Source organism: Hoplias malabaricus, chromosome 2 (genome assembly GCF_029633855.1).
Source record: "Hoplias malabaricus isolate fHopMal1 chromosome 2, fHopMal1.hap1, whole genome shotgun sequence".
NCBI lineage: Eukaryota > Metazoa > Chordata > Actinopteri > Characiformes > Erythrinidae > Hoplias > Hoplias malabaricus.
This window is the reverse complement of record NC_089801.1, coordinates 17,119,693-17,147,159: the sequence shown is the minus strand read 5'-3', so window position 1 is coordinate 17,147,159 and position 27,467 is coordinate 17,119,693. Positions and strand designations below refer to the sequence as shown.

Sequence of the window (27,467 nt, the reverse complement as noted above, 5' to 3'; positions counted from 1 at the left end):
GCGTGTCCTCCCTTGCTCCTCCTTGTGGTCAAGTGGTGCTACCCTTGACGTTTGATTCCCGTACACCCTCTAGTGGTTGGGAGGTTGTCCGCCGAGACAACATAAGTGTTTAGCAGCCCTCTGGTGTTTAAAAGTTGTCATTACAGATGAAAATCTTTTAAAATACCTTAGTGTAAAATCTCTGTTCCCCTTTTAAAATTTTTATTTTTTTGATAGAGTATCTGAGCGTTTAAAATCCTTATTCCATTTTAGATTTTAATCTGATAACACCCTCTAGTGTTGAAACTTCCCGCTACAGTGGAAATTCCCATTTGTGTTAGTGTATCTGCTGGTACCGTGTCTATTGGGACTCTCACCAGCGCCGACTGGTGTCCATTGCTGCTATTGCATTGTAACTTGCTTGTCGCCCTCTGGTGTCCTAGTCTGGTATTACAATTTAAGTTCAACTTAAATACTGAAGCTCGCTGTTGCCATTCAGACTTACCTTCAGTACCCTCTGGTGGAGAAAACTTGCTATCGCAATTGAAATTGTCGACCAGTTCACACTGATAAGACCTGGTATCACAGCTCTAGTGGCTGTCTCTAAACTCTGCACATCTGAATAATTACAAGTAAAGGCTTGGAAGCATAATAAGTTGATACAACTACAGCAGACAGTGTGCAGTAGTTAGAGATTGACACTTTAACTCGATACCAGATCACAAACGCAGTTAAAAGAGAGAGTCTTTTAATCTCGCTATTCTTAATAATTCTTTAATTCGGGAAATTCTTTTACTTTCATAATTCCTTAATTGGAAATTATATCTAATAATAAAACTCACTTAATATTAAAATTCCTTCATCCAAATTTTTCGACAATTCTTTAATTCAAAATTTTTAATAATTTTAATTATTGAAAAAAATTTTTTCTCTTTCTCTCTTCTTTTATTCACTCGCGCATAGCAACTTTCACTCCACCCTCTCCTACTAACAGACTTCCCTTAGAGATTCACAAGTGAACTCTAACACCATACATACTAGCAGTTACTCTTAGAGCACTCGATACAGGTGAATTTGGTTCAGATTTGGTTGGGAAAAGGGATTAGCGGAATTAATCCTGACTAGATAGAAGTAAGTTACACCTCGCGGTTAAAACACAGCTAACATGGCAGAAGGGACTTTTTCCTCGGAAGTATATATAGAAGGTTTGTGGGATGAGGCATTCTCTGTTCTGACCGGCATCACCAGTGATGTGATGCCGGGACTCGCAGAAACTGTGCAGAAAACCTCACAGGCGCATCGTGACCACATGGTGGCTAAGTGGGTAGAGAACCACTTAACCGACATCCTCAAGGGCAAGCCCCTAACTGAGGCATTAGGTCAGATAGCCCTCCTCGCTGTAGTACAGCTCAGAGCCAGCGAACGTGAGCTTGAGGTATCAAGGCGACAGCAGGCAAAGGTAGAGGCAGAGCTAAGTCGACTTCAAAGCGAAATAGCTGAAGGGAACACGCTGCCCCAGGTCACACCCGATGTGCCACCTAGTGCCGCTACAGAAAGACAAGGCCAGCAGGAAGATAGTGAGGATCAGGAACCAGACTCAGGGACCGTAACCTTTAGAGCTGCTGCAGCACCTCCTCTGGTATCAACGGATATTTCCCCTTCCCCTGTGTCTCCTGTCAGTCGTCCCTTACAACGCCCTGCTAGACCCAGAGCACTGCAACCCAGTGTCTGGTCCCCTCAACCTTTACCCTCTCATGGTCCCTCATACAAGGACCTAGATAAAATCGCGCGTAATATAACCCGCTTTGATCCCAAACCTGACGGTTCTAATGATATCTTTTCCTACCTAAAAGATATTGACTTCTACCTCCAAAGGTTCCCCGGGATCACCATAGATGACAGACTATATGTGATTAAACTGACCTCCAACCGAGACGTCAGTAACTTCATTGAACGTCAGCCAGACTATGTAAAAGCGCGATATGATGTGCTGTGCCAAGCATTGGAGGAAGAATTCTCCAATCACCTGTCACAGACCGGACTGGCCGCTGCTTTGAACATAAAACAGCAACGCCAGGAATCCCCTCAGCAATATTATAATCGACTCAGACAGGCGTACTTCGGACCTAGAAATGACTCCGGAATGGAGGAAGAGTTAAATTTCAAATCACTATTTATCCAAAACCTCCATCCCCACACCAGTCACCAGTTGGGAGTCTCAGCTTGCCCTCGCACCCTGTCTAGCAGGCAGCTGCGTGATTTAGCACTCAGAGGTTTCCTCAAAACCCAACAAATTCCCAACAGGCGGTCCGAAACACCCCAAGTCTTCAATGTCGACTCCAGTTCCCCACATTTAGAGTTAGAAGGTGCCACCCAGGCCGATCCACAAAGATCCGCCCTGGACCCTTCCTCCACTCCGTGGACCAGTGAGGGCCCGAAACCTCATCCGCCCTCACACCAATACAAGAGCTACCCTCCTCGCAGGCCAGACAGAAATCACGACAAAGATTTCTGGAACCCTCGGGACAGGGCTGGGTATGGTCGTGACTATTACCCTGTAGAAAACCGCGGTGCGGGCCGTGGAAAACCATCACATCCCCATAAGGGATATGAGCGAACAGCTCCGAACCAGCTTTCTGATTCCTATAGAGAAAAGAAAGAGAAATACTGGTATCAAAATAAAGGAAATCACGCTAGAGACAAGCTTAAAGGCACGGAACTCAGCTCTAAGGAGTTAGAGGACATCCGCCGAATGCTTGCAATGATTGGCAAAGAGAAAAAGAAAAAACCTGACGTTCTTTCTATCACCTCTTCGCGGTCTAACCCAAAGCCATCCTCTAACACCCCAGAAATGTTAGAAAGTTATGTAGGAGAAGTGACAAGCGAAGCTCCGTCCTGCAGCGCACCGTGCACTCTCCTCGTGACCCAAACAAACACTGAAAACCCGATGATACAGGGGGGTGACTCGCAACCACCCTCCAGTGCTGTTTTAGTTGTTCAGTTAGACGGTAAAGAAGGTTTAACGCCAAATGACCCTTCAGTCATTGAAGGCGACACACCCGTCCGACAATTCATGGGACACTTAACTGAGAAAGGGGTTGCACGCAAATTCTACTTGTCCACCATTGTGGAAAGAAGGCTAGTACATGAGGCCCTATTGGACACTGCATCAGATGTCACGCTCATGTCTTCCGCCTTGTTCCACCAGGTTCGAGCCATTGCGCGGCGTGAAAATCGCGAGATACAGCTCCAAAACTGTTCTCTTAAAATTCAGCCGTATTCACATGCAGGCCTCACTATCCAATCTATGGCACTAATACACTTAGCCATTGGACCAATGACTTTAGTGCATCCAGTCCATGTGTCTCCTCTCGAAACAATTCCCTTCCTCATCGGCAAAGATCTCCTTAATCGCTTCGAACCACTGATTGACTTCAAAAGGTCAAAGATCTGGGCACAAGTGCGTGAGCCTTTACCCATCTGCACCCCACACCACCGGGAAGCTCAGTGTTGCCGTCTCGAAATCCGGCCTGAATCAATAGGAGATCCACCAAGTCAGATCCCTCACTTCGAGGAAGAGGAAACTGAGCCCATGGCGGCCACACCAGAGACAGCAGTCTCTCCCTGGCCCCCTAGTGCCATGTTAGAACAACGGAACACATTCCTGTGCACTTTCACACAGCCGTCCACAACAGACGCTCCAGGCCTTCCCATCGTGAATGGTCTCACAATGCAGGACTATCGTGTAGACAATGCAGTTCTGGCTCTATGGACCGACCAGTCCGCCATAAGCCAAACCCTCTTTAACACTCTGCGCCTCACTCAACCAAATATTCCTTTGGTGAGCAGTCCTTGTCGCTTTCCTCTTAACCTGACATCAAAAGCAATGTCACCCACTGATGGAATTTGCGCTTTAACCGTCCAGTGGAACAAAAGGGTAATCACCCATTATTTCTTAGTCGTCCCTAACTTGCCGCACGACGTTTACATTGGAAGTGACTTCTTGGTGCGCCTCGACGTCCACGTAGACACCCTCAATAGTGTACTGTGGTCTTTGACTGATGTTTCAACGGAAACCTGGTCCTCCGATCTCAGCAACCTAGGCTCAGGACAAACTATTCCCGAGGTATGTCAGGTCACTAACCAAGGTTCACTTGTGGTACCTGCGAACGCAGCAAATGTACCCATCCGCTTAGTCATGCGACCTGGCCAACACTTAAGCCACGCGCATGCACTTTTCCAACCGTCACCTCAGTTCTTCGAACTAGGCCTCACCCTCGAAGCCACACCTTTGGTGGAGACGCGAGCAAGATCCACCTATCTATTCGTACGGAACGAAACCACTCAACCCTTGACGATCCCTCACTCATCCCCTCTGGGTTGGTTAGTCAGTACGAAATTCCATGACTTCGAGTTGCGAATTCCGATCATAGGGCCAATGCCTGAATCCCTGCTTCTTGACCAGGCAGAATCAAAGGTGTTCTACACTCATCCGACACGAGCTGTTGCCCTCTTCTCAGCTCTGGACATGAGTAACGACGCCATTTGCAGGATAGATCTCGCTGACGACAGTCAAATGACGATCACGGTCCTTTCCATAGATTCATCCCCGGAATCCTCCCGGGAACCATCTCTTCTTCCCGAAGCGGGAGAAAACACTTCAAATCCGCGTACTTCGAAAGAACTATCTGACTCCGAATTTCGTATCCAAGTCGAACAAGTTCTAAAGGAGGCCGACGCCCTCCAAAGCAAAGAAGAACGTGAGAAACTCTGTGAAGTGCTCCTTAAATATCAAAAATCTTTTTCCAAAGATTCAACGGACTGTGGTCTCACTGACATTCATTCAGTACGTATTCCCACTCGTCCGGGAGCACCACCCACGTTTGTCCGCCAATACAAAATTCCGTTGGCATCCTATGAACCGGTACAAGAAATCATTGATGACTTGCTGGAAAAGGGCATAATTCGACCCTGTAACAGCACGTACTCGGCACCATTATGGCCCGTCATAAAACCAAATGGTAAATGGCGCTTAACCATCGACTATCGGAAACTAAATCAACAGGTTCCCTTGTCTCGATGGCCGATGACACAATTGGAGCAAGAGCTTCCCTCGGTCCGAAACGCTAAATACTTTTCCACCATCGATGTAGCCTCTGGCTTCTGGACCATCCCGGTGCAAGCAGAAGACCAACACAAGCTCGCTTTCACTTTCGCAAACCGACAGTACACATTCACTAGGTGCCCTTTTGGATATGCCAACTCACCCGCGGAGTTTAATATTTTCTTAAACAAAGCATGCCCTGATGCCCGCGAGCGAGGCACCCTCATATATGTGGACGACATACTCATGCGTAACCACTCCCTACAGGCACACATTGACGAGATTGATCATGTTCTTGACCAGCTTACAACAGCAGGTGCGAAAATATCACTCTCCAAATGTCAGTGGTGCAGAACAAAGGTGAATTACGTCGGTCTGCTCGTAAGCACTGATGGTGTTGAACCACAAGTGAGTCGAGTGCAAGGGGTAACAAACCTCGCAGCACCCACCAATCTTAAGGAACTCCGCAGTTTCTTAGGAGTATGCAACTACTCACGACAATTCATAGAGAACTATGCGGACCTAGCTCGTCCACTTTATGACCTCCTGAAAAAGGACACTCCGTTCACCTGGGGCGAAGCCCAGGAACACGCCATGCAGGCACTAAAATCGAAACTGTGCACGGCTCCATGCCTTGCCTATCCTGACAGTAGCAAAGAATTCTACCTAGAAGTAGGGTTCTCGAACCACTGTCTCAGCTCCGGTCTGTATCAATTACACGATAGAGACAAACGTGTCATAGCCTATGCTAGTAAAACTATGCTGGCTGCCGAAAACAAATACAGTGACTGCGAAAAAGCACTACTAGCAACAGTGTGGGCAGTCAAACATTTCTCCAACTACCTAGGTGGTCAGAAGGTGATTGTTGAAACTCATCATCAACCAGTCACTTTCCTAAACAGCCAACGAATTCGAGAGGGTGTAGTAACTAACGCTCGAGTAGCATCATGGCTAATGGCTCTCCAAAGCTTTGACTTAGAGGTGCGTTACGCGCAAAACTACAAGAGCCCCCTAGGCACAGGCCTTGCTTCCTGCAGGCGATGCGAAGGAAACATTCCTTCCCAAGTGCCACAAACTCCAGAAACCCTCTTACCCACCGTGGCTAACCACCACTATTTCGATCCTAACACATGCAAAGACCTTGTCACTGCGTATGTAGATGGTTGTTCGTTCCGCCGAGAACACACCCTGATGGCAGGGGTGGGTATTATCGGAATAAACGGATGGCCTCACGAACCCCTAAGTTTCAAATTGGGTGCTCAGTCCTCCCAATATGCTGAAATAGCAGGAATTCTTATCACAATCCAGTCTGCAGTCCAGAAAAGCATAAAAACGTTGGTGATCTGCACAGACTCCAACTACGCGCGCCTAAGCTTCACATGCCACTTGAGACTGTGGAAAACCAACAACTACACCACGTCAAACAAAAAGCCAGTTAAACACAAAGAGCTTTTCGCGGCATGCGAACACTTGGTAGACACACATGACCTGCAGATCTACTGGAAGAAAGTGAAGGGTCACTCCCGAGTCCCGGGAGATGACAAAGAATTCAATGATCAAGCAGATAGCTTAGCCAAGCAAGGGGCCCGCGAAGGCACATCGTGGACATTCGATCCCTCCCTTTTTCCAAACCCACCCGACATCGAAGTCCTAGCTGTCACATGGTCTCGAACTGTAACAAAGGCGTCGCCCGACAATGCCAAAACTACCATTGTCTCTATTAACCCTGCTTTTTCGGACGCTGACTTAGTTACTCTCCAAGCTCGAGACCCATCCATTTCTAAAATGCTTAGCCATGTCTCTGACCCATCTACTAATCCCATCGCAGCACAAGACCTTGACACCATACCAGGCCTTAAAGACCTATACGGCGCCAAAGCGTCCCTCCAAGTCGTCAAAGGCTTGCTAGTTCATGCCACTGACTCGCACACTTCACCTACGTTCGTGGTTCCTCAGTGCCACAGGGGGGTGATGCTGATGCACGCCCATGACTCCCCATCTGCGGGACACAAAGGGGTCAAAGCAACACACCATGCGCTCAGGCAGGTGGCATATTGGCCCCACATGGTAAAAGATGTGGCTGACTACATTAAAGGCTGTCTGGTATGTTGCCAATTTCAACCCTCGAATCCTCTTCATAGAGCCCCCTTGCAAAAGAAAGGAGTATCCTTCCCTTGGTCAAACCTCCAGATAGACTGGGTTGGACCACTCACTCGAACAGTAAGAGGTAACAAGTACTTCCTCACAGTCACGTGTGCATTCACTAAATGGGTAGAATGCCTCCCCGCACCGAATGACACAGCACTAACCACTGCATACTTACTGATGGACCATGTCTTCTCACGGTTTGGCCTACCCAGCCGTGTCGACTCTGACAGAGGGACACATTTCACAGCTGAGGTCATGCAGCAGCTCTGGCAACTCTTAGGAGTAAAAGCCAGCCTTCACATTAGCTACCATCCTCAAAGCTCAGGTCAGGTAGAGCGAGCCAACCGAACTGTTGTTAGCATACTGAAAAAGTACGTAGCAGCAAACCAACGAGACTGGGATGTCAAACTCCCCCTCGTACTGATGGCCATACGGGCGACCCCACACGACGCGGTCGGGGTCTCACCCTTTGAGTTGATGACAGGGAGACAAATGACTCTGCCTCTACATCTGTTATATCAGCCAGGTGAAGCTAGCATAGCCGTAGCCTACACCACTCATCAGTATATGGAGGACCTGCAGAAACACCTCAAAGCTACTTTCGCCTTTGCCCAACAGAAACTGGAAAAAAGTGCAGAAGGTCGCAAAGCGTACTATGATCACAAAGCATCCCACGACGAACTCCAAATAGGGGACAAGGTATGGTACTACATCTTTGTCCAACCTGTTGGAAGGTCGCGAAAAACAGGGGGGAATTTGGCCCGCAAATTCCTACCCCGATGGTCCGGTCCCTATAAGATAACAGACAAACTGTACCCCGTTGTTTACAGGATCAAAATAAACAAAGCTCGGGGCAGTACCGAATTCAAATGGGTCCACCGCAACCAAATCCGACCACACACAACCCCCATGGGACTTGTAGGGGATACTAACGCTTGTGTTAGATCATAAACGACAGAACCAAAGGCAGGAAGGGTGTTAGTTAACAAACAACTATAACCTTCTACTCACACCTTAGTTCTCCTATCCCTTTTCCCTTTTTCTCTCACTCTTTAGCAGGCAACGAGCTTCTAACCAGACTGAGGACACTCAGGGTGCAAGACCCTAGTCCCTCATCGTCAATTATTGTAGAGTGCTTACCCTAGGAAATTTTTATCAAAAAGGGGGGTATCGTGAAAACTTCCTATAATTTTTCTAAACGACTCGCCGTAAATACCCTAAATCTAACCATGAGCATCTCTTCCGGTAGGATGGCCCCGCTGCTCATTCTCCTGATCGTCGGCTCCCTAGGAACCGCTGTGCTCCCTGAAGTGATTGAACCAGGTCCTGACTCAGGAATAATACTGAAAGACCAGCCGGGACTGCTAATCACTAATTGCCGCCTCCATACCCAGAGAGTATTTGTACGGTTGAATCCCGCCGAAGCGTGTAGCAAAAACCTACCGATAACCACGCTGCAGACTGGCCGGAATGGAGTTAGATGGACTGAGGAAGCTATCAGCCATGCTGAAGCCGACGTAACTCACATGCTCCGCCAGTTACAAAAGTTTACCGTAACGCAATCAGAACTAAATGGTTTTAATAAACGACCTAAACGCTTCATAGGCGGATTGTTAATGGCAGCTGCAACTGTGGGATCACTACTGAGTCTCGGAACGTCCGCCGTCAATGCCGTCAATGTAGCCACTGTTAAACGTCAAGTAGGGGAATTGCAAGCGGAAATTCCGAACATTAAAACCCAATTAGACAAACAGCAGCAGCACCTGCAAACCATTGGGCAAACCCTACGTGGCACCGTCGTAGTGCTCAACGCTCACAGTGTCGCTTTGAACAAAACGCTCCAGACGGTTAACTCCATGCTTTCAGTAGTACAACTTGACCTTGCCCACATCCAGCTTGTGAATATGTTATTGTCTGATATGCTACAAGAAATCAGCTCCTCTGTAGATAGCCTAGCCATGGGGAGAATCCCTCCTTACCTGGTGCCCCTATCCTTAGTACAGGAGATTTTATCCACAGCAACTCGAGAAGTAGTTACTGATCTCCAGGCCCACCTAGCCTATACCTTAGGTAGCGCCATCCCAATTTATGTTAATCCTCAAGACCGAGAATTAGCATTCATTATTAACCTTCCCATAATGGCGCCTGAAAACATATACCGTTTGAAAGATGTTGTCAACGTTGGTTTCTGGCAAGATTCTGCCTACGTTCGTGTGAAAACAACATCTCTTGTAGCATACCAAGACGATAACCCTGACCTATATCTGGTACCCAATTTGCTTATGTGCACACTCACTAAAGACATTCACTACTTGTGCCCTAGCAAACCTTTCATTCGTGACAGCGCAAATGGGATCTGTGGCCTTAAGCCTATGATGAGTAATACTCAATGCCCGGTAGTCGTCACGCCCCGACGTTTGGTAACCAGTACTCAAGCTGAAATTGTTGGAAATCGTTGGTTGGTTAACACCCCCTTTAGAGAGGCCCTACTAACCTATGATCAACATGACACCTCAGAAAGGGTACTCCTTCCTAGCCAAACCTTCTGGGTAGACGTCCCCGTAAACGCAATCTTACATGTAGGAGACCTGGCCCTGTATCACCTAAACCCTGACCAATATGAGAGCGACATAGAAATCTCAGAGTTCTTCTCCAAACACACCATCGAGCTAGATACTAAAACCCTAACTCGCCTAGAATATGAGGGAACCCAAGTCATTGACCTAACCCCCATAGATAACACTCTTAGAGAACTATCGTCTCAACCTCTATGGCCAGTTCAGCCTGTCACCTATGCATGGTCCACCCCGGACACCTTACTAGTTACCCTGGTAGGATTAGGATATTTTTTGACCTTTGGTATAGCTTGGTTCTATTTCAAACGCACTCAAGCCCTCCAGAGCAGGTTAGAAACTTGGTCTAATAAAATGGTCAAATTCATTAGACATAAAAGAGCCCAGAGAGGTGAACCCCCAAGTTTTAGATATGAAGCCGAAGGCCATGTCGAAGAATCAGCTCTCGAGGTTGCGTTTGAACAAGACCTACCCCTAAATAATTAGGATCCCTTCAGCATGCAAACATACACATTCCATATACACCCATACACTAATAGGAATACATCAGCTCTGGAAATGTGTTTGAATATGCTTGCTGACCTCACCTTCCTCCACAGCAAAAGTTCTTTTCAGCTCCATGATCCCTGACGAACCATAAAACTGAAAAGAAAGGGGGGAATGTAGTGGAGTATGAGCCAAATATGAATATCGGACAATCAAGAAATGAAAAGTTTTGAATTAAAACTTTTCCAGTCTGCAGAAGACTTTTCGTCTGCAACATAGCAGCCCCCACAAACACACCCAATCTAAAGACATCAAAAGAACCCTTTTAAGTAACACATGGCCCCAACACCCCCCTTCTCTCTTTTAACTAACAGGAACTGTCGAGATAACTAACTTAAAGAGACAGGAACCTCAAACAAAGAAGAGAGCTTTTACGGCCCGTTTTTATGACAATGGCACCTAAATGTCTAATCCTTATCTTTCACGGAGATCAACAGATGTTCAAACCAAAGTGACCTCGAGTGAACTCCCGTGAATCACCAACCGAAACACGGATTAACAACGACACCAAATGGACACTGGCGGAACTACACCTCGCTCGGAGTCGCCGCAAGACAATAGCGAAAATAGTCGATCTCTGAGTTATTTGTGTATAAACGAACGTATGAATGTCACTTTCTGTACCCTCAGATGAATGCCTACCTTCTAATGAAATGATGTATAATGCCGATTGTTTCTATTACAAAGATCAGTTTTGTCTCTGAATGAGAGAAAATGGATTAATGTTTTATTTTTCAGCGTATCATCACGAATTGGACGTGAACAATGTACTCAAGATGGGACCTTATGTAAATGTCTGATATTAATAGTCCAATGTACTCATTGTTATAGGTTGATAACAGGTATAAGAATTTTGATACGAGAAACTCATATTCCTTATGTATGAATCACAGAGTCAAAACCCCCTCCTCCTACTCTCTCTCTCTCTCTCTCCCTCACGAGAGTCACGTGAGTCTGGACTCGCGTCCAATCAGAAAGAGGACGCCTCCCATTAGGGCGTGACCGCGCCAGCCTTGAAAAGGACAAACAGCAAGACAGACAAGGAGTTCGAAGTTTGAAGAGTCGCGAGGACTCTACAAAGTAACGGACCACTAAAAAAGGAGAGGACCACGAGGAGATTCGAGAAACCTTAAACAACAAAAAAAACGCTGTCTCTTCCACGCCGACAACGAAACAAAGGAACCCTCTCAGAGACTTCAGAAAAGCTTACGAGAGACGTCTCGAAATTAGCTAAGAGTATGAAGTTTAACTAATAAGTCGAATAATTTGAATATCTTTCTTTTTCTTTTAATCTTGTTTATGTTTATTACCTATCGAAGTGTGATCTCACGAGTGATCAAGGCGGGTGAAACTTATTTGTGGCCAAAGTAAGGTATCAACCGTTTGAGTAATCGATAACAGATATATTAACGTTATAAGCTGATTCCTGAAGACATCAATCCTGGAAAGCTGAACAACGAGACTAGCTAATACTCTGAAAAAGCCTTTCCACCACGGTGGAAAACCAGCCACGCCTGTGAAAAACCGAAGAAGGGAAATCTCGATCGACGCAGCTCAGCTCGGAATCGAGGGTCTTCAAATCGACTGTAAAGAGATCCTCCATAAGCGGGCCTGCTTCTCACCACTTGGGAACGACGAGAACACCCCGGGACACGGAGATTAAACAACAGGACGCGACGGCTCGGTGAAACGGCGAACGAGTAAGCTAGCGTATTTAACACCTTTTCAGTAGCTGATGTCTAAACAAACCCTCTTTATAATTTACCATTTAATTAAACCTTAGTTAGTAACCTTAGTCACAAGTTAGAAGTGCCTAGCTCACCTTAAGGTCAAAATCAGTTCCCCCTGCCGGACACCGTGAGATTACAAGGTTGTGCTATGTTAACTAAATATCTTCTTTTTATTAATAAAACTCTCATTATTTGAAGTCACAGTGTTTGCAATTTATTCATTAGAATTTCTGAAAATCCTGAAGAACTCATTTAGCATGATTATTATTCATTCTCAAACTAATTATTAATGTTTTAATTGCTTAAACCAATTATAAATCTTAATTAATATCATTAAGTCAAATATCAGAGGTTGGAGGAGTTTGAATAAGGTCAAGGCTATAAAACAAATTATAAAATTATATATATATGTATCGGGGTGTACGACCAACATCCACTACATGGTGATGAGCTGCCTTTTTTTTTGTTTAAGAAATTTTGGTTGTTTTATAAATAAATAAAGTTATAGTAGCGAGTTACATAATGGGCAAATTACCTCCTCTTGTCTCCTTGCCCTCTCTTTTCTCCATCCATCTCGGTCTGGAGCCAGATGCAGCCATCGTTTAACAACTGCTTCGATGGCTACATTTGTGGCTTCTGCACACAGAACATTTTTTCTGACAGAATCTAAAATAGAGAAATTTGACACATTAGGCAAATGGTCATCACTTAAAGACAATACTTGAAATTAAGAGAGTCCTCATATTCAGATTCTTCCACTAAGGGGCAAGAAATTTCTATAGGTCCCACCTGTTCCTCAGGAAACCTGAGTTGTACAATATGCACAGGGGACAGTTATAACTATGGGTATCTGGGATATGCTCTTATGGGAAATATAGTTTGTCCCTCTTGAGCACAGTACAGCACAGTCATTATATCTGATTATTAATTGGTTTACTTACTATTGACTATTTCCCGTAAACACGAATCAAAGAAGGAGACCTTTCCATTGGACGCTTTCCAATTCATAGACCTGGCAATGTCATTTGATAGCATCCATCCATCCATCCATTATCCACCGCTTATCCGGGTCCGGGTCGCAGGGGAAGCAGTCGGAGCAAAGAAACCCAGACCTCCCTCTCCCCAGCCAGCGACGCCAGCTCCTCCAGGGGTATACCGAGGCGTTCCCAGGCCAGTCGAGACATATAGTCTCTCCAGCGTGTTCTTGGTCTGCCCCGGGGCCTCCTCCCCGTTGGACATGCCCGGAACACCTCTCCAGGAAGGCGTCCAGGAGGCATCCGAACCAGATGCCCGAACCACCTCAACTGGCTTCTCTCGACGTGGAGGAGCAGCGGCTCCACTCCGAGTCTCTCCCGGATGTCCGAGCTCCTAACCCTGTCTCTAAGGGAGAGTCCAGACATCCTGCGGAGAAAACTCATTTCAGCCGCTTGTACCCGCGATCTCGTTCTTTCGGTCACTACCCAAAGCTCGTGACCATAGGTGAGGGTTGGGACGTAGATTGAACGGTAAATCGAGAGCTTTGCTTTTCTGCTCAGCTCTTTCTTCACCACAACGGACTGGTACAGAGCCCGCATTACTGCTGATGCTGCACCGATCCGCCTGTCAATCTCACGCTCCATCTTTCCCTCACTCGTGAACAAGACCCCGAGGTATTTAAACTCCTCCACTTGAGGCAGGATCTCACTTCCAACATGGAGAGAGCACTCCACCCTTTTCCGACTGAGTACCATGGACTCGGACTTGGAGGTACTGATCCTCATCCCTACCGCTTCACACTTGGCTGCAAACTGGAGGTCCCGGCTCGATGAAGCCAACAAGACCACATCATCTGCAAAAAGCAGACATGGGATCCTGAGACCACCAAACCAGACACCCTCCGCCACTTGGCTACGCCGAGAAATTCTGTCCATAAAAATTGTGAACAGAACCGGTGACAACGGGCAGCCCTGACGGAGTCCAACTCCGACTGGAAACCAGTCGGACTTACTGCCAGCCATACGAACCAGACTCCTGCTCTGTTTGTACAGGGACTGGATAGCTCGTAACAAAGAGCCCAGTACCCCATACTCCCTGAGCACCCCCCAAAGAACACCCCGAGGGACACGGTCGAATGCCTTCTCCAGATCCACAAAACACATGTAGACTGGTTGAGCAAACTCCCATGCACCCTCCAGGATCATAGCGAGGGGGAAAGAGCTGGTCCTGTGTTCCATGACCGGGGCGGAATCCGCATTGTTCCTCCTGGATCCGAGGTTCAACTATCGGTCGGACTCTCTTCTCCAGTACCCCCGCATAGACCTTACCGGGGAGGCTGAGGAGTGTGATCCCCCTATAGTTGAAACACACCCTCCGATCCCCCTTTTTAAAAAGGGGAACCACCACCCCAGTCTGCCAGTCCAGAGGCACTGCCCCCAATGTCCACGCGATGTTGCAAAGACGTGTCAACCAGGACAGCCCCACAACATCCAGAGCCTTGAGGAACCCGGGGTGAACCTCATCCACCCCCGGGGCCCTACCGCCAAGGAGTTTCCCTACCACCTTGGCCACTTCAGCCCCAGTGATAGACGAGCCCCCCCCCCCCGGGGTCCCCAAGCTCTGCTTCCTCTGCGGAAGACGTGCTGGTGGGATAGAGAAGATCCTCGAAGTATTCCTTCCACCGTCTGGTGACGTCCCCAGTCGAGGTCAACAGTTCCCCACCCCCACTATATACAGTGTTGGTGGAAAACTGCTTTCCCCTCCTGAGTCGCCTGACGGTTTGCCAGAAACTTCTCGGAGCCGACCGAAAGTCGTTTTCCATGTTCTCACCGAACTCCTCCCACACCCGAATTTTTGCCTCAGCGACCGCCGAGGCTGCGAGCCGCTTGGCATTTGATAGCATATTTTTCAGAATACGCCATGTTGTGTCTCTTGTGCTTGTACCCCCAATGATGCCGAAGTAGTTTATCTAAAGCAAAACAGCAATAAGCTGAGATATTTGTAAACTAATTTACAATCCTTTTAAACAGGAATAAAACTAGTGATCAGATTGGAATCTAAAAATAAACACCAAAAACACAAGTAATAACAATACAATCCAAAAAGGCTGCCCTTTGTGTTGTTTTTACTCACTGCTTATTTTTTTTTTATGTCTGGGCTTTCATGGAGCTCCTGCTCCAGTGAAGTAAGACCATTTCTGTCCTTAATGGGAAACCTTGTTACCATTTCTGTCTGGTCCCTGACGCTGCAGAGTTTTTTCTTTATAATAACAGCAGGATTTGGGCCTGTTGCTGTTTTATTATTTTGAGCTGAGTGAGAATTTCAATCTGCACAGCTATGAAATATTAAGACTGTTAGCACATGCCCCAAAAAGAATCAGTGTTGACCCTACAATTAGGCCTGCTGGAGACTATTGATGTGCCAGCAAACACTGCTCTCTATAACAAACTAGTGTATTACATTTTAAGCTAGATAATGGAAGTGTGCTCATTGCTGAATATTATATATTCCTTAGAATCTGTTTTCAATTAGAAACTTACATGTGGCTCAATTCGTTACTGGGCTTTTTACCCTCAATGGTGTTTGTAGTTGAGTTGGTGGTGGTGTGATGCCTATGGAAATAAGTAACAATCATGCTTGCATTGCAGTTTAGTCAGTAAATCAGAATTTAAGTTAACCTTCCTCCTGTGTTAGCTTTCTGTTACTATCTCTTATGTTAATGGGTCGGTTTTGACCCATGTCTTAAATCAGCCATAAGGTCGCCTAAAAACAATCAATTATCAACCAATTTGTTTCTTACCTCTTGTTTACCTTGTTAGGCTTCCTTATCCATGTAAGTATTGGTTTTAATTTTTAATTGGTGCACACTGTGTGTGTGTGTGTTCACAGCAACAAATGGGTTAAATGACGAAGACACATTTCATTGTACATTTTATAATGACAAATAAATGTACAAATAATTTGTCTTTGCATTAGCACATTTTCACACCTTGCATTTGCATTAACTACACCTCCCGAGCACCATTGTTTAGTGTGTCAGCCTTAGGTCACCATGCCCAATGCAAAGCGTAGACTAGAGGTGTATAAAACCCCCAGCACAGGTGTGTGAAACAGTGGCCCTGTGTGCTCTGGAGTGGTGGTGTTCCTGACAACTGGATTGTGATGGGAAAATGCATACAAACACCAATGTGTAATATTGATAATGATAACCCAATATATTCACTGTGTCATTATACTAAGGAATCTTGATTAAATATTACTAATAAGCTATTAAAGGGTGGCATGGTGGGGCAGCAGGTAGTGTCGCAGTCACACAGCTCCAGGGACCTGGAGGTTGTGGGTTCGAGTCCCACTCCGGGTGACTGTCTGTGAGAAGTTGGTGTGTTCTCCCTGTGTCCGCGTGGGTTTCCTCCGGATGCTCTGGTTTCCTCCCACATTCCAAAATCACACGTTGGTAGGTGGATTGGCGACTCAAAAGTGTCCGTAGGTGTGTGTATCTGTGTGTGTCTGTGTTGCCCTGTGAAGGACTGGTGCCCCCTCCAGGGTGTATTCCCTCCTTGCGCCCAATAATTCCAGATAGGCTATGGACCCACCGAGACCCTGAACTGGATAAGCACTTACAGAGTATGAATGAATAATAAACTATTAAGAGACATAGGACATAGTGTGCTTGTGACCTTAAAGGACTTGTTACATTGTGACCCATGACACGACCCAGGAGAGGGGGGAGCAGAGAGATTAGAAAGGGAAGTAGGTCCCTAGATTTGTTTTGGAGAAGTGAGAAGTCAAATAGACAGAAGTGAAATAGAAGATAAGATACATGCCAATTAAGGGAATGTCTGGGTTTGTGCAAAGAAACATTATGTAATAATGTCCGAAGGGACATTTATGTATGTGCAAAAGGGGTACATGACCATGGGATGGACGTGACTGGGGTCCTATATATACTGCAACAAATGTTTGAATAAATTAGAGATTGGAGTGAATACTTAACTCTGTGTCTTTGTTCCTCTGATTTCTCCTCAGGCATGAGAATCAGTCTTCATTCCTGGTTGCACTTAGACAATTTCCATAACACGGATCAGCATTATCAATACCATGAAGTTCAGTATCCGGCCAGTGCACCCACAGGACTGCAGAGACATAGAGCGCATGATCAGGGTGAGTGAGAGAGAGAGAGAGAGAGAGAGAGAGAGAGAGAGAGAGAGAGAGAGAATGTGTTATTCATTTATTCATTCATTATCTGTAACCGCTTATCCAGTTCAGGGTCGCGGTGGGTCCAGAGCCTACCTGGAATCATTGGGTGCAAGGCGGGAATACACCCTGGAGAAAGTGTTATATATAATTGAAAATAACACTGGGTCTGTTATAGGAGTTGGCTGTATATGAGAAGATGGCTGATCGGATGAAGATCACCTATGAAGGTTAGTCTCCTGTAGCTCAGGTGTGCAGATGTGTTAGCGTAGTGCAGGTGTTTTTGAGAGGTGTACAGGTGTGTTAGAGTCTAGTGCAGGGGTGTTAGAGAGGTGTACAGCTGTGTTAGAGAGGTGTACAGGTGTGTTGGATTGCAGTGCATGTCTGTTAGAGAGGTGTACAGCTGTGTTAGAGAGGTGTACAGGTGTGTTAGAGTGTAGTGCAGGGGTGTTAGAGAAGTGTACAGGTGATTAAAGAGGTGTACATGTGTGTCAGAGTGTAGTACAGGTGGTTTAGAGAGGTGTACAGGTGATTAAAGAGGTGTACAGGTGTGTTAGAATGTAGTACATGTGTCTTAGAGAGGTGTACAGGTGTGTTAGAGTGTAGTGCAGGTGTGTTAGAGAGGTGTACATGGGATTGTTCCAGAGGGGTACAGGTTGTAGAGAGCAGTGTGTGTGTGTGTGTGTGTGTGTGTGTGTGTGTGTATGTGTGTGTGTGTTTGCAGAGCTGGAGCGAGATGGTGCCGCAGGAACACATTTCCACAGAAGGTAAAATTACACTGTCCTTTGTAAAATTTCAGAGAAAGAAAAATGCTACCAATAATCATTAATCATTAAACCCAGTCCCAGAGGACACACTCACACTGAGGGACACTGACATCCCTCTGGTTTAATGTTCTCAGAGTCAGGAGTAAATGTGTTATTCTCTCTCTCTCTCTTTCTCTCAATGCTCAATGTCTCTCTCTCTCTCTCTCTCTCTCTCTCTCTCTCAATGCTCAATGTCTCTCTCTCTCTCTCTCAAAGCTCAATGTCTCTCTCTCTCTGTCTCTCTCTCAATGCTCAATGTCTCTCTCTCTCTCTCAATACTCAATGTCTCTCTCTCAATCTCAATCTCTCTCTCTCTCTCTCTTTCTCTCTCTCTCTCTCTTTCTCAGGTCACTCAGTGGTGGGTTATACTCTGTACTTTTACACCTACAATACCTGGAGTGGTAGGTGTGTTTATATGGCGGATCTGTACGTCATGCCAGACTTCAGAGGTGTGTGTGGTTGTAATGCTGGGAATACTATAAAGCATTTGTTTTATTTTTTTTTTAAGATGATTTTCAAAGTGTATGGGAAGTGTTCCTCCAGATTTCTGAGAATAAAGTAATAGCTTACTTTAATATTTTAATAGCACAGAGACTTGCTGCTTATTTGAAAGCAAACAAATTTATTGATACATCAGTACAAAAGGCAGGGTTTTCTGATTTTGTTGGTTGTTTGGAACATAGCAGCATGATCTGGCAGTAGGAGGTAGTAATTACGGCCTCTAAGTGGGTTGTAGGCGGGGAAATGTTGCATGACAGTACTCGGATCCCCCAATTAGGGCTGACATGGATGACATGATGACTTCTGCTAATGACTTCTGTGCCTTGCACACAGCGGGAAGTTGAAATTGTGGTGTCTGTAGTTTGACTTACTGCCTTGCGTCTGGATTAAGGACTTTTTAACAAACCGCACCCAGTCTGTTAGATTAGGCCGCCATCAGTCCTCCAGGGTAACACTCAGCACTGGAGCTCCACAGGGCTGTGTGCTGAGTCCTCTCCTCTACGCACTCTACACCCACGACTGCACCCCCACCCACTCCAGCAACACAATCATCAAGTATGCAGATGACACAACCGTGGTGGGACTCATATCTGGTGGAGATGAGACCGCCTACAGGGATGAAGTCCTGGGACTGGTGGAGTGGTGTGCAAAGAACAACCTCTCCCTGAACTCCACCAAAACAAAAGAACTGGTCATTGACTTCCGGAGGAAACGCATAGACCCCTCACCACTCATCATAAATGGGGACTGTGTGGAAAGAGTCCCCTCCTTCAGACTTCTGGGTATGCACATCTCTGAAGATCTCTCATGGAACACCAACACCACAGCTGTAGTTAGGAAGGCACAGCAGAGAATCTATTTCCTGATAATTCTCAGGAAAAACAACCTTCAGGAGAAGCTGCTGGTGTCTTACTACCGCTGTGCCATCGAGAGTGTGCTGACCTACTGCATCTCAACATGGTACAGCAGCTGCTCAGTGGCAGAAAGGAGAGCTCTACAGAGAGTGATCAACATAGCCCAGAAGATTATCGGTTGTTCACTGCCCAGGCTGGAGGATCTGATCAGCTCCCGCTGCCTAAGCAGAACAGCCAATATACTGAAAGACTCCTCCCATCCTGGACACCATCTCTTCCAACAGTTGCCCTCAGGAAAACGCTTCAGGTCCATCACATCCAGGACAAACAGACTGAAAAACAGCTTTTATCCCAGTGCTGTACGGGAACTGAACGCACATACCTCTTAAGCACTGTGCAATACACAGCAAACACACGCACATTAATCTCCTCTACTACCCAGGGCTAGTGCAATAATTGTTATTTATATTGTAAAAAAAACTGCATGTTTCTGCAGTTTTTCTACTGTTTTTGTTTGTTTTAGCACTTTAAGGATTGCTGCTCAATTTCGTTGTACATGTGCAATGACAATAAAGGCAATCTTATCTTATCTGGCATTAGGTGGCCATTAACCATTTATGATGTTTGAATCCCAGAGATAGAGAGGATGGAAAGGGTTATGAACAAGGCCATAAGGAAGTGGCTAGGGGTGCTGCAGTGTTTATGTCATTTGGCATGTGCAGCCAGCCAGGAGCTCATGAGAATTAAGGGGTTTATCAGGTGATTCATGGAAAGCTTTCAGTAAGGCCACATCACCAGAAAGAAGGCTAGTGACTAGTTTTATTCACGAGCAGGAATTAAGACACAGTGCGCAACAGCAGCATAACAGGCAAAACAAGGCCTAGAGATTAATGCATTGATGAGTGGTTGCAGTAATAATTGGTTAGGTTTGTGTTTGAGGGCGTAATGTTTTTGATAACATGCGCGGGCTACAAATATTGGTAGATGGAGATAGTTTATTTCATAGAGTTAACGGTTCCATCTGAGGATGAAGCTGAAGTACATAGACTTGGCGGCTTAGGAGAGGGAACGCGGGCGGCAGACACATGTAAGACCAGTGGAGATGGGTGTTAGGGGATTTGTAGCCAGTTTTTGCATCAGTTCAGCATCAGCCAGTTTTTGCATCAGTTCAGCATCAGATTATAATTAATTGGTTTTTGTTCAGCTGGAGTCTGTTTAAAATGTAAATAAATAATATAAAATTAATATAATTCTCTCTCTCTCTCTCTCTCTCTCTCTCTCTCAGGTAAAGGCATTGGGAAGGCTCTGTTGGCGTCGGTGGCTAAAGTGAGTTATTCTGTTTTTCTCTATTTCAGAAATAATGAGAACACACCAAAAAATCTTTGTTGTTATAAAAAGCAGTGATTGAGAACAAGCTTTTGATTTCAGTGAAATAGATGTGTGTGGGTGTGTGTGTTACAGGTGTGTTCAGAGCAGCAGTGTGCTCGTCTGCAGTTCTCTGTTCTGAAATGGAATAAATTCTCTCTGGACTTCTACCTCTCTAAAGGAGCTCAGGATCTGATAGACGCTGAGTGTTGGCGGTTCATTTGTTTTGACGGCGAGGCTTTGGAGAACCTCACACTGGAGGCGCCTTAAACAAACACTCAGTCCAGCAGCAGCAGAGCCACATATTAATTAATTTCCATGATTTGGTCACAGTGCCAGCGGAGTCTGAACGTCGTGACGGAGCAATAGACACAGTCAAACTGATTTAAAATCTTATTCTTTTTTCAAAATCATTCTTTATTCAAGTCTTGACAGTGATGTTGAAATTACTGTCTTGACCATCTGTGACTCCTCTTTGTGCTGAGATGCTGATTGGTCGGATCAGGTGTGCTGGAGAAGTGAAAAGAGTACAATACAATTTTATTAGTGAATATAATACAATTGAACAGTTTGTTGTAACAAAATATGGATCATATTGTCTTTGTTTTAATTAAAAGTCTGTGGTCATTGTGTATATTGTTTCATGAATATTTTCTGGAAATCTCACTTTATTGATTATATTCTGTATGTTTTTGCTCTTTTACGAACACCTAGTGGACACCTGAATGCTTATAGTTAATGCTAGGCTCATTTACAATGCTAGTTTATGTAGCGTTAAGTATGTCTTGACTTTAAAAAGAGTCAAAGAGAACAAGGGAGTTGCAACCACCCCGATAAAAGTATATTATTATTATTATTACTTTTATTGTTTTATTTTATTATTATTATATTATATATTATTTTATTATTATTATTATTATTTTATGTGCTCTATTGAACAGCTTCGCTAACTGTCCTCCCTTGGACTAAATACATTTACCTTAAAAAATCACTAAATAATCTTTGTTTAATTATGAGAAAATATTTATATATTTTATTTCCTGTAGAAATTTAGAATGTGTTCAATAATGCTCTTAAGAAAAGGAGCACAATTCTCGCAGTGTCCCGCGTTTCGATGGGGTCCCAGTCGAGTGCACTTCAATCAAGGCATTAGGAGCTTAGGGTGCGGGATGAGACGGACCCTGCCTCACCGCACCGCACCGCTGCAGCAGATGGCGCTGCTGCTCATAGTTTCAGCTGCTGCTAAAGACTCACAGCTACAGAACCCACAGCAAATAATCCCCAAAACTAGCCCAAATTCGCTGTTTATTCCTGAGTTCTGATGGAGAAGGAGGTGGCGGCGAATGGTACCGAGCTGCAGGGGGAGGTGAGCGGGGTTTATTCGGGGAGGAGGGGAGAAAAAGGCCGAGACTCGGGTGGAGGTGTGTGTAGCTTGTGCTAACTGAAGAATAACAGCTCTGAGCGAGGACTGTTGTCATAGACATTCATTTACTTCGTTATTGTTTAAAAAAAAAGACAAACAACCACCACATCTTTTTATAAAGAGTCGTTCTGAACCTGGAGCTCAAATATACGGCTTAAACAGTTGGAATAAAGTATTATAATAAAAGTAAAAGTCAGTGTTCTCATATGAATTTGACCCCAAAGTAGAGTAAAAAAGAGCTGTTCATTATTAAAGGCAGTGTTTACAAAATCATCCACTGTTTGAAAGAAGAACCCGTGGAGCGCGTTGGTGAAGTCCAGCTCGGTACCAGCAGATTGTCCAGAGTTAAAGCAACATTAGGGAGTTGTTTTTGTTTATTTATTTATTTATTGCTTTAATATTGCAGCTTCATAATCACTGAGGGGTTTAAACAGGGAGAACAGAGCCTCTGTCATTAATGCTCTGGGATCAGCACTGCAGAAACTGCACTATGTAACATATGGAGGAGGATAGGGTACCACCTGCTCACAGTCATAGGACATTCTTTGAATGATTCTGGGTATGAGCCTTTCACCTCAGCTCCCTCTACTGGGTCCTGCGTTGTGTGTGTGTGTGTGTGTGTGTGTGTGTGAGAGAGAGAGAGAGAGAGAGAGAGAGAGACTACAGTGTGATGGTGTGTAGTGTTTTATTCCCGAGCAGACGGATCCAGTCTGTGACTTCAGCTCCTGTGCTGGGAGACAAACCAGGACCACCGTACTCCAGCAGCCCCCCTCAATACAGCTGCTGCTGTATGTCAGTCTGACCGTGTGTGTGTGTGTGTGTGTGTGTGTGTGTGTGTGTGTGTGTGTGTCCAGGTGGAGGGCTGTGTGTATTCCTCGGCTCGACAGAAGCTGGAGAACCTGCTGAATAAGAGCATGAGGATCAGGATGACGGACGGACGCACTCTGGTCGGACTGTTCCTCTGCACCGACCGAGACTGTAACGTCATACTGGGCTCCGCTCAGGAGTTCCTCAAATCCACAGGTAACAACAACAAACAGACAATGAGAATAATCACAAAATAATGATGGGGGTTGTGTATGTTTATCTGACTGTCTCTTTCTCTCTCTCTCTCTCTCTCTCTCTCTCTCTCTCTGCGCTCTCTCTGCGCTCTCTCTATCGTGCTCCCTCTCTCTGTTCTCGCTCTCTGTGCTCGTTTTTGCTCTGTTCTCGCTCTGTGCTCTCTCTCGCTCTCTGTTCTCTCTCTCTCTCTCTGTTCTCGCTCTCTGCTCTCTCTCTCTCTCTCGCTCTCTGTTCTCTCTCTCTCTCTCTGTTCTCGCTCTCTGTTCTCTCTCTCTCTCTCTGTTCTCGCTCTCTGCTCTCTCTCTCTCTCTCTCTCTCTGTTCTCGCTCTCTGCTCTCTCTCTCTGTTCTCGCTCTCTGTTCTCTCTCTCTCTCTCTCTGTTCTCGCTCTCTGCTCTCTCTCTCTGTTCTCGCTCTCTGCTCTCTCTCTCTGTTCTCGCTCTCTGCTCTCTCTCTCTGCTCTCTCTCTCTGTTCTCACTCTCTGTTCTCTCTCTCTCTCTCTGTTCTCGCTCTCTGCTCTCTCTCTCTCTCTCTCTCTGTTCTCGCTCTCTGTTCTCTCTCTCTCTCTCTCTCTCTCTCGCTCTCTCTCTGTTCTCTCTCTCTCTCGCTCTCTCTCTGCTCTCTCTCTCTGTTCTCACTCTCTGTTCTCTCTCTCTCTCTCTGTTCTCGCTCTCTGTTCTCTCTCTCTCTGTTCTCGCTCTCTGCTCTCTCTCTCTCTCTCTCTCTCTGTTCTCGCTCTCTGTTCTCTCTCTCTCTCTCTCTCTCTCTCTCTCTCTCTCTCTCTCTCTGTTCTCACTCTCTGTTCTCTCTCTCTCTCTCTGTTCTCGCTCTCTGCTCTCTCTCTCTCTCTCTCTGTTCTCGCTCTCTGTTCTCTCTCTCTCTCTCTCTCTCTCGCTCTCTCTCTGTTCTCTCTCTCTCTCGCTCTCTCTCTGTTCTCTCTCTCTCTCGCTCTCTCTCTGTTCTCTCTCTCTCTCTCTGTTCTCTCTCTCTCTCGTTCTCTCCCTCTCTCGCTCTCTCTCTGTTCTCTCTCTCTCTCGCTCTCTGTTCTCTCTCTCTCTCGCTCTCTCTCTGTTCTCTCGCTCTCTCTCGCTCTCTCTCTCTCTCTCTCTGTTCTCTCTCTCTCTTTTCTCGCTCTTTCTCTCTCTCTCTCTGCGCTCTTTCTCTCTCTCTCTCTGCGCTCTCTCTCTCTCTCTCTCTCTCTCTCTCTCTCTCTCTCTCTCTCTCTCTCTCAGACTCCTTCTCTCAGGGTGAGCCGAGAGTCCTGGGCCTGGCGATGATCCCGGGTCATCACGTTGTGTCGATAGAGGTGGAGTCTGAGAGTTTACATCCTCCACATGGACTCTAAGGGACAGAGACCTGCAGGGGATCATGGGAAATGTGGTGCAGGTGTCCATGGACTTTACAGTGTGTGTTTACCTGAGCACAGGTGGGCTTTACCTGAGCCTGAACAAAGGACAGTCTGTGAGTGTGAACACACTCTTCTGAACTGTGTGTGTGTGTGTGTGTGAAGAAAGCCGTGTGTATATTTGTGTGAGAGAGAGAGATTTTCAATAAAGAAAATAATAATAATTGAAATTTTGTTTAATTTAGCTCTAATTTTACAGTAATTATTGTCCTACAATGAAAATTAAAATAATAAATCCATTATGTTTATGGCGTCACATCAATGACACAAGTAGAGTGCGTAAAAACCCCATGTGGAAAATATAAACCTGTATGTTTTGATTTTTCGCGTGGTGTAAACATCCCTCAGTGTGACACTCGCGCCCTGATCATAACCTCCCCCTCAAACCCTTTCAATCACAGTTGGTTACAGCCTCTCCATTTTAAAGCATATTCTGTTTTTTAACACTTTGTTGTTCACTACATAAATCCATGTGTTCCTTCACAGTTTTAATGTCTTCCACATTCATTTACAACAGAGAAAATAATAAAATAAAACAGAAAAACCATTGAATGAGAAGATGTCCAAACCTCGGACTGGTGCTGTAGAATAGAAAAGCTTTTATTGTCGCTGAGAAAACAATGTTGAAGAACAGGGGCGGGGGGTGATGGCTTTCACAGCCTGGGGAAAGAAGCTGTGTTTCAACCTGTTTGTCCTGACTTCTAAATGTCTGAAACCTTTTTTAGAGGGGAGGGGGGAGAGCAGAGTGTGTCCAGGGTGAGTGATGTCCATTGAAATGCTGATAGCCTTTTTCTGGAGTCGGCTGTTGTAGATGTCGCTGAGGGGGGGTAGTGAAGTTCCTATGATTTTTTTCCACCCCTCTCACCACTCGCTGCAGGTCTCTCCTGTCCTGTACTGTGGAACTGTTGAACCAGACGGTGCAGCAGTGTGTCAGGATGCTCTCGATGGTGGCTCTGTGAAAGTTCACCAGCAGGTGTTGAGGGAGGTGGAAGTGCTTCAGCTTCCTGAGGAAGTAGAGCCTCTGTTGTGCCTTCCACACTAAGGGTTGTGTGTGGTGAAGGCCCATGTGAGGTCAGCAGAGAGGTGTACTCCCAGGAACTTGAAGTGCTCCACTCTCTCAACCTCCACTCCATTGATGAGGAGGGCCGTGGTCTCAGTGCGGGTGGATCTTCTGAAATCCACGACCATCTCCTTGGTTTTATTAGGGTTGTACATTGCTGTACATTCACGACGTGGAAAACGACCCAAAACAATGGAACCTCTCCCTGAGGGGGGTGTGTCCAAACTTTTCACTCTGCAGACATCTTCAGCCCCTGAGATAATGATCTATATTTAAACTAATGCCTCTCAGTGAGTGTGGGGGTGGTATAAAGTTATATATAATCACAGTAAACACAAACAAATAATAATAATAGAAAGCAAATGAGAAATATAAGATAATGTTTTCTATAGAGCAGTAGGTGAGAGTGAGTTTGAAGAACAGTGTTTTGTTCAGATTCTCCTTGATTTGGATGAATTTGTTAAATCAACAGCACACATTATTTAAAATCGTTATTTATTCACCGTTAAAACTAGGAACTGGACGATAACCTCCACGAGGAGAGATTTGGACAAAGTTAAACAACACATTCACACACAGAGGATCACACTGGAGTAATGTGATTGGGTTTATTCTAATGTCGGCCGTTGTTTGTTTGTTTTTTAGCAAATAAACACTTACTGCTCAGAGAAATAGCTTTTTAAATCTCAGTCTCTGGTGCTGAAAACCTTTACACAGTACTGTATATATATATGTGTGTGTGTGTGTGTATGAGAGAGAGAGAGAGAGATGGATGGATGATACGGCTAAAAAATTACATCACAATATTTTCTTTAAATTTCGGTTGATTGGATATAATTCTGATATCAATGTGAACAGTATCAAATCAACTGAAAATTCCAAGCACAACCTCAAACATAAACCTCTCGGCTTTGTCAATATTAATATTTATAAACTTAATTTTAAATTGAGTGCTGAACTGACGACAGCTCCCTCTATAGGCCGTCAGTCAGAGACAGATGCTGTAAATAATGTGTACTGAAATATTAAAGACTGTTTAAAAATCATATTGTTATTGAAACATTTTATATTGATAAATATTGATATTGAATTATTGTCCATTGTCTCTGTACAGTGAGGAACACTGTATTTACTCTTAAAAATAAAGGTGCTCAGTGTTTGTTTCTCTGTAGAAGGCTCCTCCCAGTGGGCGTGGTTTATACAGTGTATGAGGCGGGCAGTCACAGAACCAGGAGACAATAGCATTCGGCCCTGACCACGCCCCCAAACTCTCACTAGACTTTTCTGAGCGCAGAAACATCCCGAGGGAAAAGAGCTCGGCGCCGGAGGGAATCGTTAAATTCGAGACGGTGTAAGCCACGTGTGAAATGTTAAAACATACAGACATTATATTTTCCACCTGGGGTTTTTACCCCCTCCACTTTTAACTGAACAACATTTAGAACAGAGGCATGTAGTAACAAACAGAGACGTGTCCTTCACAATGGTGTTTATTTATTTATATTTATTTATAAATGTACAGTATAATGTATGGGTTCCTCACAGACAGAGAACCAATCCCACTCTAGAACACACTGGAGTTACTCTAGAACCCTTCACAGTTCTCAGATCAGCTGATTAATATAAACTGTCCCCGTCCCCCAGGGTCACCACTGCTTTACCTTTATCTGGAGCTGTGTCCCAATTGTGCACTTCACACACCCTCTAACTAGTGTTTGAGTGTGCAGTGTAGGTGCTAGTGT

General features: G+C 45.4%; 2 protein-coding genes across 3 annotated transcripts in view; both read left to right on the top strand.

The window, feature by feature from the left end:
• The window catches only part of LOC136687250 (thialysine N-epsilon-acetyltransferase-like), a 29,037-nt gene extending 7,645 nt beyond the window's left edge, over positions 1-21,392 (top strand). Inside the window, exons 1-6 of one of the 2 annotated variants that reach the window (XM_066661581.1) lie at positions 17,131-17,216; positions 17,428-17,479; positions 17,974-18,016; positions 18,403-18,504; positions 20,696-20,736; positions 20,872-21,392. In XM_066661581.1, coding sequence (XP_066517678.1) covers positions 17,474-17,479; positions 17,974-18,016; positions 18,403-18,504; positions 20,696-20,736; positions 20,872-21,045 — 366 coding nt within the window. In that variant the 5' untranslated portion in view covers positions 17,131-17,216; positions 17,428-17,473 and the 3' untranslated portion in view covers positions 21,046-21,392. Of the gene's footprint in view, positions 1-17,081; positions 17,217-17,427; positions 17,480-17,973; positions 18,017-18,402; positions 18,505-20,695; positions 20,737-20,871 lie in introns of those variants that run through there. The other variant, XM_066661580.1, reaches the window with a different exon arrangement.
• Positions 21,393-21,985: 593 nt separating this feature from the next.
• On the top strand, positions 21,986-24,878 carry naa38 (N-alpha-acetyltransferase 38, NatC auxiliary subunit). Its single transcript, XM_066662053.1, has 3 exons — positions 21,986-22,141; positions 23,053-23,221; positions 24,493-24,878. The coding sequence occupies exons 1-3, from the start codon at positions 22,097-22,099 to the stop codon at positions 24,603-24,605; spliced, it is 327 nt and encodes a 108-aa protein (XP_066518150.1). The 5' UTR covers positions 21,986-22,096; the 3' UTR covers positions 24,606-24,878.
• Positions 24,879-27,467: the final 2,589 nt, after the last annotated feature.